This window comes from Papilio machaon, chromosome 4 (genome assembly GCF_912999745.1).
Source record: "Papilio machaon chromosome 4, ilPapMach1.1, whole genome shotgun sequence".
In the NCBI taxonomy this organism is placed as follows: domain Eukaryota; kingdom Metazoa; phylum Arthropoda; class Insecta; order Lepidoptera; family Papilionidae; genus Papilio; species Papilio machaon.
Window position 1 is genome coordinate 6,188,847 of NC_059989.1, and position 12,969 is coordinate 6,201,815.

The window sequence follows — 12,969 nt, forward strand, 5'->3', positions numbered from 1 at the left end:
TTTGCAGCGGTGGAGCGGAGCATTCGTGCAGTAGCTAGCAAAAGTCCAAATTATCAAAATTAGTTTTTAGTACAAGCAAAAAGTTTCAGTACAAATTTCTTTTTATATTTTAGTGAAGAAACCTTCTCTAGTCTTCTTAGAAAAATTTAACTTAGTTTTTATAAACACACATCATGTAGATACATATATTTATATTAGCTGCTGCCCGCGACCTCAAATATATATTTTAAAACCATTAAATAAGCCTATATTAATCTTTTATTGCCTTTCGTGCCTTTAAGGCATACCTTACCTACGTCTCTTTAAAAGTCCTGACATCCGTTCATCCGTTTCTGAGATTACCGGAAGAAACATGGACTTGCGTAGACACAGATACAAATTTGATTTTTTTTTTGTATAACAAAGAATAAAAATATAAGAATATAAGGACATTCTTATATTACATACAGACACTACAATTTTATCTGTATAGATTTATACCTTGTTCAAATGTTCAATCGGTAATAAAATAAATGTTATTCACTCAAATTCTAATGTATATTTTTTATACTTATATAGTCAATGACACTTGATTTCAACACGATTTTTTGCCTATTATATTTTTTACATATTACTTTGTATAAAACGTACTGTATGCAAAAGAAATACGTTGTATAACATATAAAGACTATGCGTGAAAGGCTTTTGGCCTTTCATTATTATCAGTTGCCATAAATTAATTAATGTAATAATTGTTTTAATGGATTTGAAATTTATCCTTCACAAACAAAATTATTATTTTCCATCCACCGCCTCAGTTACTCTCCTACAAACTTTCCCACTCTTGTTACCAATTTGAACATCCGCACATCTATAATTCTCTTTCAAAACATTACAATGAAAGGATGCAAGTTATACAAAAATTACATATCATAATAAGTCATATTTTTGCAGCAGGAAGCCAACCATTTCAAAATTCAGGAGACATTTAAACAAATGTTAAATTTAACATGAAATATGTTGGGCGAGAAGATCGACGACAGGTCACGTGTCAAGTGATAGCGACTACAAACTTCCCAAATAAATAGTAAATACACGTGACTCGGAAAACTACTGACTATTAATGTGTCTGTCGTCATTTCGTTTTCTTTTTCTCCGGACGCGTTCTTTGAAAATTCTAATAAGTTTCATTTTAGTTTTTGTTTTCTTCGAATATACTAGAAAACATACAAACAATCATAATGCATACACCACATTACACACTCATTTTAATTGCGAACACGCGAATGAAGAATTTGAAGTAATCTTTTATAAACATTACAATTTTTTTTATTGTATATTTCATGTGAGGTCGTTTGTGTTTGTCCTATGTATTTTAAATTCAATTAAAATAAAAATTCGAACATCGGATAAAGCTGGACGTCTAGGAAGCTCTTTCGTTAGAAATGTAGACATAGCTTTAAGCTAAGCGTCCACAGGTCGATATCGTACTCATCGGACGTATCGCATCAAATGGATTGTTTTTAGCCGACTTCAAAAAGAAGGAGGTTATCAATTCGACTGAATTTTTTGTACAGCGTTCAATGTATCCGCATGACGTCATCGGCACGCATCGCAAAAGATGTCCTTCGGAGCATTGGATTCGGAATTGCCGAAGTGCGATGCGTCCGATGCGTATCAGTGGACGTACTTGTATGACCTTCTATACTAAGTATATTAAAATCCGTTTGATGCGATAAGTGCGATGCATACGATACTGAACTGTGGAAGCTTAAGTAACGCTTTTACTAAAGCACACTTAAACATTACTTTGAAATTACATGTCAACAATAAAGGTTATACAAAGTTGTATGCATAAAACTAGTTCAATTTCAGAATTGATTAAAATAAAATAGGAAGGTCAGAAGACAAAAGTCCTCTACTTAACCTGAACGGTGGGACGCACGTGACATTGAGGCTAATACTAGATATTTTATAGTTTGAATTAATTTTGTTTATTACACAATACAGAGAGCGTTGGTGGCACTGTTATTAAGCGCTCGAACGGACCGGACCGAAATCTCGAATCCAAGTTCGATTCCAACCATGTGTCAATGCGTTTTTCAATTTTCGAATTTTAATAAAAATAAAGTTGAAGTAAAATAAACATTATGCCATTCTCAAAGATGCCATTATTCTTCTAGTTTCATGAAAAACTACGAGAAAAGCTGAGATATTTCTTATCCTCTATAAGGATTCAGTAAATTAAGAAAATACACGTCAAAAGTGGTAAATAAAATGCACATTGCTTTAAAATATTTAATTTTCATCAGTTCATTGAATACCAAAACTTACACGTGAGCCGTGGTAATGTCAAAGGACTTGAGCTATGATGTCTCCGCGAAATACCTACCAATAAATATGAAGCACGACACTATAAAAGATTTTTTTGGCAAATATGGAAAGAAAGAAAGTAATAAATAAATATTTTATTTAAATTTGACAAAGCCTCTGTGTTTGCTGCAAAATTGTTCGCTAGTGTCCTCAGAACACCCCTCAAAATTATTTTAACAATCTGTTCAACAATTTCTACTCCTAAACAGTAGTGTACATATACAAAAAATGATTTTTATTGATTTAAGATGAACATATTTCATACTAACTGTCACAAACGAATTCGTTCACGCCGAATTAAAAAAACGTTAATTAGTAGCCTATTTGTTCTTTTAGACTATGTTCTCGATGTATGCCAAATTTCATCGAGATCCGTTGAGTCGTTCTGCAGATACCTTCAAACAAACATCCATACACCAACCATTCACATTTACAACATACTCTCATTTCCTACAAGGAAATTCTATTTATTTATAGTAATATCCGCACAAAATACATAGGTAACAAAAATATTAAAAATTATAACTTCATTATACTTTAATGAGTAGAATTAATTTATGCTCACTTAAATAAAAAAATGATCCTTTTTAAATATTTAAAAATATCATATTGTTAGGACTGTTGAGGGTAGCCACACAAAAAAAAAGGTTTTATAAGGAAGTATGCGCTGCTGCTCGAGGCAGTCTCTTTCTATCCGTCATTGCGGAACGTCTGACATTTTTGTTTACTTACGTTCGGTTAAAGTTTATACTACAGCGAGGATTATTATGAAGTAGAGTTAAATTCACTGTTTCGCTGTTAGTTTAATTCTTTTAAAAATACTTTTGCATCAAATATCTTACAATATTATTATTTAAAATATCAATACATAGTATAAAACAAAGTCGCTTTCGCTGTATGTCCGTATGTATGCTTAGATCTTTAAAACTACGCAACGGATTTTGACGCGGTTTTTTTTAATAGATAGAGTGATTCTTAAGGAAGGTTTGTATGTATAATAAATGCATAATATAGTAGAGAAACACTGATAAATTTAAAGTTTTCTAATGTGATGTCGTAAATAAGCACGTTTTTTTGCGCTTATATTGCAAACGCTGGCTGAACCCTACGAGATAGACCAAAATAATGTACTACAGTATTGTTCACCTTAAAAAGTTCAACAAAAAAGTCCGCGATGGTATATGTCTATCTCTTAGGGATAACCCAGCATAACCATTTTTATTCTTTTACGAAGTGATTTTAAACAATACAGCATTAATCCTTATCCATTTAAGTACCTTAAATAAATTGTGCATTTATTCTGTAGTAGGTATATTTTGCATTGCACCCGTGCGAAGCCGGGGCGGGTCGCTAGTTATATATAACGGCCGGGATGGCTCGCTATCAGAATTATTATCGATTGAGATCACTTGTGGGCGGCTATGGGTAATATCGGATTCAAGGAATACACTGCTTATCACTTCTCAACTCGTTATAATTGATTCACAGGCTCATGTACAACGAACAATGCTTTAGCTACGAACCATATTTCCAGAATGATTAATGTCAGACGCGCATCGTACTCTTCGAACACAGCTCGTGTTCTAATTTCGATTTATTAAAGTTGATTTCTTCTTCTGATTGCGACACGGCCGTCCTGCGAACACCCGTCCTCGGGTGATGTTAGATTGCAAACACCGGTCTCAGTGTGCTCTTAGCATGTGAACATTAACTCAAGGAAATATTTTGTTACGCTCGGCCACTCCTGGCCCAACTTCTGTTATCTAACGGGACACCGCCGTAAAAATCAACTTAAATACTCTACAACGTTAGTTACTCCCAATCTCCCAGAAACCCACCGAGTAAGATCTCTAACGCCACGGCCTCTCGACCGAATTTCACTCAACGGCTCTCTAGCCGAATCTTTCACCACGGCTCTCCCGCCGAATCTCTCTCCACGGCTCTCCGGCCGACCAAACACGTGTGTTACCGTGATATCACACCACCGATCTGTACAAATGAATAGGCTATTTGTTTGGAAATAATAGCTTTTGCTTAGTTCTGCCCTAAAAGTGCATGTTCACGTTAGTAACAGTTAATTCTATTCCTATTATTAGTTTGAATCATCACTACCTCTACCAACCAAAAATACAGTCAACGCCAAAATAGCGAAAATCAAAAATCAATTACACAAAACACCACGTCTTTCAGCCTGTCCATTTATAGAGGTCAGTGCATCACACACACTGCGGTCCTCCAGACCTCGATCTCTGCCCGTCACCCTGTGACGTTACAGTTCCACATCACGGTCCTCGAGACCTCTGCCCGTCACCCTGTGATGTGACAGCTCCACACCATGGTCCTTGAGACCCCTGCCTGTCACCCCGTGACATGACAGTTACACAAACCGGTCCTCCTGACCCCGACCTCCGCCAGAGTAGAACGCGCACCGCTCACCCACGGACTACTTGAGCTGCCCCAAGAGATACCGATTTCCAAAGGGCTACGGTTACGACGTAATAACTACTGGTACGGTCGAACACAATACGGCCGATAGAGATCTTTACCCGAGTTTCTGTTACAAATTAGCTTTACTAAATATCACCAAATTCATTATCAACTCCACTTATCTTGCACCAAGCTTTGCAATCCTGCAAACGTCGCTGGTATCCACCAACCGCTGCCACGCAGACGCTACTGCAGTAGCTTAAACCCGCCAGTCTCGGCCATACTGACATTAGCACGTCCCCGTGCTATCCTCATAACAGACTTCCTTCATATTGTACATCTGCAAAAACAAAACGAAACCGCAGAGATTACTGTGTCACACCGCTCGTCTTATTCTGACATCATACGCATCATTACGATTTACGAATAGTTAATAATCATATCAATTAACTGTAAGAATGTTTGACCTTAAGGACATTAATAACTCCAATACAAAATTCTCTCCGTTACTAACTCATGGCAACATGGCTCAAACAATCAAACCATCTGCACCAAATGTCATTTCGTACGATAACGTCGACAACATCATTTCAAAGATTTACTTCATAAATTTAGTAGAAGTCAAACTTCCTTATTCACAATTTACATATTTTAAAGTTTTGACGTTAAGTAAAGGAAAAATAATCGGTAAAGAAATAACAATAACATTCGTAATGAAAACATCCTGTCATTACATGCCATATTTTCATTCAGTTAGTAGCAAACTCTAAGTCCTTTTTTTTTTCTTAGCAAGCATAGCTCCTAGGCACCAGATTCAAATTCTCGTAAGCGTATTTATGATTACGTTAAAACCCAAAGATTTAATATCAATGCCAACCCGTTTTTATCGATTTTACTGAATTGTACTCGTTAATTCTAACATCTTTGCGACACCCACATTAAGTCCTAGACACAAAACCGTTTCAACTAGTTAATGTCAACAAACCATTTATTTACTTGCACTATTACAACTTAAGACCGAAGGCCCAATCCGCTACGGGAAAGCCATAAACAAGAAAATGAATTTAATTGAACTTAAGACCGAGGAGAGTTCTATCTGTTAAATCTAATCACGTCTAAACACATTTTCGCTTTTAAGAAACAGCTACACGACTTAATTCATTTCTGTTTAAATAATTTTCATTAAAACTGTCAGGTTATGTCAGTTGACATTCAAAGAAATCGCTATATTTTTAAATTTTGACAATCAGTTTTATTTTTCTGAAACGTCAATCATTGAAAACAACATCCTTTAATTACAAAACTGACATGATATTATTGATTAATGATAAATAAAAATCCCAAAATGTAAAATAACCGACTCACTAAATAGCTCCGAACATAACTGCATTGCACAAATAACCGAAATACTAATTGAACTATTATTTTGGTGCCACACATTAAACCAATAGTTTTGAATTATCGAATTTTACTAGAATACGTCACGACTAGTGCCCAATAGCATAACAGCTAAAACACATAATAGTACAGAAACGAACTCACCGGATGATTAAGTTGAAACCAACTACTGTTGATATGAAAGAACACACATTCACGCAGAATGCATTCAAAGCATTCAATAGGTTGCACGACCCAACTGCTTTTGGGAGACCTCTAGACCCCTTGCGTCTATCTTACTCTTTTCAAAGCCTTCATTCTTTCTCTCCAATTTCAATTCGTTTCATTCTGATCTAGAATATCGTTTCTTAATTGTTGATGATCATTTTGGACTTCCGTATTAACCCGCATTGAATTATTTTGAGACTTGTACTCAAGGATTGGTTTCGGGTATCGGGTTGTATTCACCGCTGCTCCAAATAATGATTCAATGCCCATGCTGAACCAATGTCTAAAGTGGCTTGTTATTATTCATGTAGCAATACATTTTTCCGTAATCTTTCTGCAATATTTTCTTTTGACATTTGGTTTCTCGAAGCATAATGTCATGGATCCACGCATGCGCGTTGGATTTTTCTTTCTTTCCTCGTAATTTATCTTCGAAATAGTTTTCTTCAAATTATTGTGTGCCATAGGATTCCCAAATTATGTTAGCGGCTCACTTGTATCGGTATGCGTATACCTCGTACTGCTGCGTAGCGACTCACGCATACTTCGTTTGCGTATTTAGTTGCTGAAACCTCTAGATCGTACACAAAATCAAATAAATTTATCATAATCTTCCACATCAACGTTTCTTATTTACGTTCTACCAAATTAATTGCGTAGTCGGAATAATTTTCCTTAATGACGGACGGAAACGTCATGTTATTTCTTTTCTTTTCTCAATGTCATATTTCACGGAGAATTTTACAAATACCAACTGAAAAAAATTGCGCTCATCTCCATTTTCTCAATTACGACTTGAACCGATATGGATCCCACTTCTGATAACGGCCGGGATGGCTCGCTATCAGAATTATTATCGATTGAGATCACTTGTGGGCGGCTATGGGTAATATCGGATTCAAGGAATACACTGCTTATCACTTCTCAACTCGTTATAATTGATTCACAGGCTCATGTACAACGAACAATGCTTTAGCTACGAACCATATTTCCAGAATGATTAATGTCAGACGCGCATCGTACTCTTCGAACACAGCTCGTGTTCTAATTTCGATTTATTAAAGTTGATTTCTTCTTCTGATTGCGACATATATATATCTAAGTATCCGATCCAAATAATAACACCATAATAAATAAGTGTATTATAATTGTAGTCACGTGCAGTATCTATGTTGTAAGTCCCATAAATGTGATACATACATATAGAGAAGGAACGACCTCTTGACCGGACGTCACTCCATTACTACTTATTCCTATTCCGAATCTATTGAATTTGCACGTTTGGAAAAATTGTTACAATAAAGGATTCGATTTCGTTCTTCGTTATAGTAAATTGAAAAACTAATTAAAATATTAATTCTTACCTACGAAAGACTTAATCTCACAAAAGAATTTTCAAAATTCGTACTGTAATTCTAAGATTATAAGAATAGGTTAGAAATATTTATCGATTTCTTTTCTGTTTTTAGTATTGTACTCGTAGTATAGAAACATCTTCTAACTCTACTTAACTAAAAGACTGGACTCAAAGCTCATCTACTCTATTCTTATAGGTAAATTATTTTTACATGAGTTAATTACATAATTTTCGACAAGCGCAATAACACACACAGAATACGGCCACCACACGCCAATAATTCTGGCCACAAAGCTACGCCTAATTAAGAAAAAATAAAGTATTATCTGCTTTATAAAAAAAAACTTAGTTTATTTAAGGAAAATCTTCAAGTAGTTTTAAATTATCCCAATTGACTAATCAATAAAGTCAGATGTATCCGCCACTGTTCTCTTACAAACAGAATAAATGTGTGGTTGCACGTTTTCCAGTGTCCTTTTAATCCAGTCACATGTTCAGTTAAAACTACCTACGCGTGTGTGACAACCTCTACCTCAGTCACGTGTACCTCATCGCTTAAACAGATGCAAATAAGGAAGCAAAAGTATTCAAATCTCTCTCCTATTAGACGACCTGAACTGACTAAATAGATCATTTGAATATCGACTGTCACTATCGCTAATCATTCTGTATTATTTTAATTTACAATTTGTTTATGGCAGAAAACTACAAAATTGAATTAAAGTAAATTCTTGTGGTTTAAGAAGAATAAAGTCATTATTTTGAGAAGCTTGGCCATCCTGACAAACAAAGGATAATGGGTGTTAGTTTCCGAATATTTAACAACAGCCAAAATGACTACGCTGATTCACGACACATCATCCCTCCCTCTTCTCTCTCCCTACACTTTTCCCTCTCCTCTTTAAAATAAACACAATCATAAAGGAGACGCTTTCGTACTGAAGGCTAAGAATTTAAACATCGTAGGAACCAAACCTGAATTTTCTGTAATGATCAACCTGTTAAGTTCAAAAATCTGTTTCATTACGTTTGTTTAACCGAAAACGTATTTGAAAGCATTCATTATTAAAATTCCTAAGCAAAGTAAAAATGCTAACAAAATTCTGTATAAATTTCTAATCGCAGAATACGGTAAAGGAAGTAGAGAGTATACATAAATAAAATATATTACCAATTCTATCAAGCTTAACAAAATCAACTTAAGTGTGCATAAAATAAGTATAATTTATTATATGGTCACGTGTGAACCTAAACATTGTAGAGAAGAATGGAAGATATGTTGACGAAATAACTAAGGAAACGTGAGAGATATTCACAGGTTGTTTTCGGTCATTCCATTTCATTCCCGGTCGTTCCCGGTCACTCACCGCCGCCTGTCGCTTGTGTAATGTAAGCCTCATCGTTTCCGGATTATTCTTATGAAAAAACTTGATTCGGTAACATTGAAAATATAATCAGTTCTTACTACATACACTTTTAAAAAATACACGAGGAAAATGTATTTTGAAATGTCTGCAAAATGTATTTAAATTTAGTTATTGAAATTAATATTGTATACGTTTTACTTTTTTGTATAATGGATGTTGTACTCATATACTCGTACGTACATTTTGAAAAATTTAAACTACTTATGGTATAATAGCACGTGTTTCACAATAATGATCCGCCTCTTTCTGAGCCATCTCACCTTTGTTCGTTTAACTATTGTTAAACAATTTAATTATATTACGTACAGTTTGGTTTAACGTAACGTCCATTGCTGTGTGTGCTATGCATTTTTCTTATAATTTTTTTGGGTTTCCAATATTTACACTTTTTCAAATGGCACTTTTACAAATTAACACAATTTAAAAACATTACGTGAAACTTTTTTAAAAATATTAATAATGACGACAAACTATGTATAAAAATACAAAATATTAAAGTTGAGCTTTGAAATAAAGTGTAGAATTAAACATTACGTCATAGAGGTGGCATACTGACCACTTAGAACTTTGCCTTTTTTAACTGTGGAAAAAGATAAGTCACAAGAGAATAGCACGGGTAGTTGAAGTGTTAACAACGAGATTTAGGAGTGATTAGAGTACTATGAATTAATGTTGTAAACATTTAGTTTTAATATAAATATTATAAAACCAAAATAAAAGCATTTTGTCTGCTGTGCTGCTGTTTAAAAATGCATACAATTTTAACCAATATGATATGAATATGATAGTTATAAGTATTCTGAAACTCACTCACCTTAACCTTAGCAGCAGGTTTATTTTTACGAAGAACATTTATACCGTTCCGAAACTGAAACAAGAAATTTATAATTAAGTAATCACGAACAAATAATATCTCCGATGAACAAACAATGCGTCCATTCGAGAGTGCGTCACACTCCATATATTCTCTACGTACATTTATTTTAACTCAAAATGCGCTGTCATTGTTTTCAAAATGTGGCGGGCAACAATATTTTCTTTGATAATTGAGATATTTTTTTAACTTGGCCTCAAAATAACAGGATTAATCTCATAAATTAATGCAATGGAAATGTGATCTTTGTGAAGAATGATAGGAGTTACTCTGAACGATAGAATAAAAACGTCTTACAAGAGTTGAATGGTATAGTATAAAAGAGGTAGTTGTAAGTGGATTTGAAAAAGGTATGCTTAGATGGTTTGGACACATTGAAAGGATGAATGAAAGGAGATTAACTAAGTAATTTATGTCGCGAAAGTGAGGCGTCCCAGACGGACTTATACCGTCCAGATTGATGGAATACTCAAGAAAGACGGTATTAAGAGTACGCGAAACTGACGTGCATTTTGCGTAGATGTATGAATGTAGAAGTAATGAGCGAGGTGTGCAAGATCGTGCCAAGTGGAGGACTACCCCTCCGGGTTACAGGCGTAAATTATGCTGTCGTTGTTGAGGTTAATAATCAAATCGTGGTTATGTTAATACTAACCGCACAATTAAAACAGCTGAACAGGGAAGGCGAAGGCGTTGCTTGTGAAGTGGGTGTGCCGTGGTAACTCCGTAGATCAATGGTGTCGCACACCGCAGCGGTACAGTTCACCTGAAAATCGTTATTTTTATAATAAAACATTTATTAAAATCTCATTAACGTTTAATATAATGGAAGAATTATAGATATAACTTGCCCCCCATCTAACTTACGGTTCAAATTTGCTAGTGGTTTTTGTTTATAATACAAAAAAACGGCAAGTTGAAATACGTCTGCTAAAAGTCTTTGTCATGTGTAGTATCAGTAATGTAAACAAATACGCTTCTTAAATTATTCACATATTACGCTTCAATAATTATTCACACGATTGGTATTTCCTAGACAAACAAGCCCCTGATTATAATATTTTCTTGCATCATAACAATAATTGTAATCAAATTATCATTATTATAACTTTTTAATGCTTATACTCGTATTTATTATAATTTGTATATACCTATGTTTCTATCATTTATTCTTTCTTCAATCAAAAATCAGTTTAAAATTAAATTTTATGTTTAGGATTTCAACTTATTTACCTAATGAAAGTTCCATCTCGTTTCTGACTGTATTAACTTAAGGATTGTATAGCTGTGCTACTGTATATGCTTGTTAACAATGTGCCACACACGTGTAAAATCAAGTTTTAACCCTTCTTAACTAGTAAGTAACACAGGGCTATATAACCAACTTTTTAAAAACATGCATTTAATTCTCTGTCATATGAAACGAAAACTATGACCCAAATTATACTTTATGTCGTTCTTTCGAATTCTTAAATATTTATTAATGTATAAACATAGGAATAAGAGAACGCTGTTAAAATTATTGCAATCATTTGAAGGTCAATGTTAACTAAAGAATTAATTAATACATTACGCACTACCTCTTGAATTAGTTAACATGTGACTAACAATGTAATCATACTTAATCGTCGCTAAAGCACAGATTGAACTGTTTATTACATGCAAGCACAAAGAATTTATACTTTGCCTAAATGAAGCAAGCTTTAAGAGACCCCAAACGAAATATGAAAAGATTATGCAAATTTAAAAAACATTATGATTAATAGTGGATGAACTGTTCGATAATATAATAGCAAACGCATATATGCTGGTCTCTTCTACGAAACGGGTTGAATGCACTAGCACATAGTGTACAGTCGGCGCGACCTTGTCGCTGCGCATACGCAGGCTGCGGCCCGATAGCGCAGTTGGTCCGCCGCTCGCCTCTCACCAGTAGGTACTCACGTTCGCACTGGTCACATCGCTGCCATACACCGCGGAATAACTCGTCGGCGGAAAGTTGTAGCGCGGCGGCGACATTTCGGCCGATAAGTCAAGTCGCAATACTCGCGAGTCACCAGCCATACACATGGGACTCTATCCCACAACGGGTCAATCACACGGGCCGGCGCTCCATCGCTCCTCGTGCAGAGCTGGCGCTGTCGCCGCGCGGTTGGCGAGCTCACTGGCGCGGCGGCCGGCGCACGCACAGACGCGGATTATCGTACTTTATGTCGATAATGAGTAAAGCAAACTTCCCCGTCGTCAATTTCGTAGTGTACTCGTCGACACCGGACCTTATCGGTGAGCGTGTGCGAATACGATAAGTGAGCCGCGCAGACGGGCGCAGTACACAGCGCACACCGCACGACGCACATCCAGCGCGGCGGCGACACACTGCGGTTGTTCATATTTATTTTATATCATACCTACATTATTTTCGATAAATAAACAATTGACGTTAGCGCAGATGGAGCTACCATCATCTTGAATACATATTAGAATGTTATTGTCTGTTTGCAATAGACGTTAAATTGTTTGATTTAACAATGGACGAGGCAAACAATTTCTTGATTAAATTATTGAGTTTAGTGATTATAGTAATTAGGATTAGTATAAAATCATAAAGTAACTTTGTACGCTCGTCATAAGTTTATATTAAAATGTTATTTGTTACGACCAATATTAATTCGACTGTATTATTTTTAAGAATAAACCTGCGTCAAGAGGAAACCGAACATTTAGTCAAAAACAATGTACATTGTTTTAGTAAATTTATGTTCACGTCATATTTATGTAGAAATAATAATTTTTGTCTTTTCAAAACACTTTCAATCAATATAATAAATAAATCAAAGGTAAAGTTTGAAACAAAAAACAAAATATTAAAACGTTTATTTAAAAATTCCGTCGCACAATAATATTTAACATCACCAGCGTGTAGGTCC

General features: G+C 35.0%; 1 protein-coding gene across 1 annotated transcript in view; it reads right to left on the reverse strand.

Annotated features, from left to right (window-relative positions):
• Nucleotides 1–12,419, reverse strand: part of LOC106720305 (inositol-trisphosphate 3-kinase homolog) — a 69,942-nt gene extending 57,523 nt beyond the window's left edge. The window contains exons 1-3 of the mRNA XM_045686884.1: nucleotides 11,987–12,419; nucleotides 10,698–10,808; nucleotides 9,983–10,036 (exon numbers count right to left, since the gene is read on the reverse strand). Coding sequence (XP_045542840.1) covers nucleotides 9,983–10,036; nucleotides 10,698–10,808; nucleotides 11,987–12,112 — 291 coding nt within the window. The 5' untranslated portion in view covers nucleotides 12,113–12,419. The remainder of the gene's footprint in view (nucleotides 1–9,982; nucleotides 10,037–10,697; nucleotides 10,809–11,986) is intronic.
• Nucleotides 12,420–12,969: the final 550 nt, after the last annotated feature.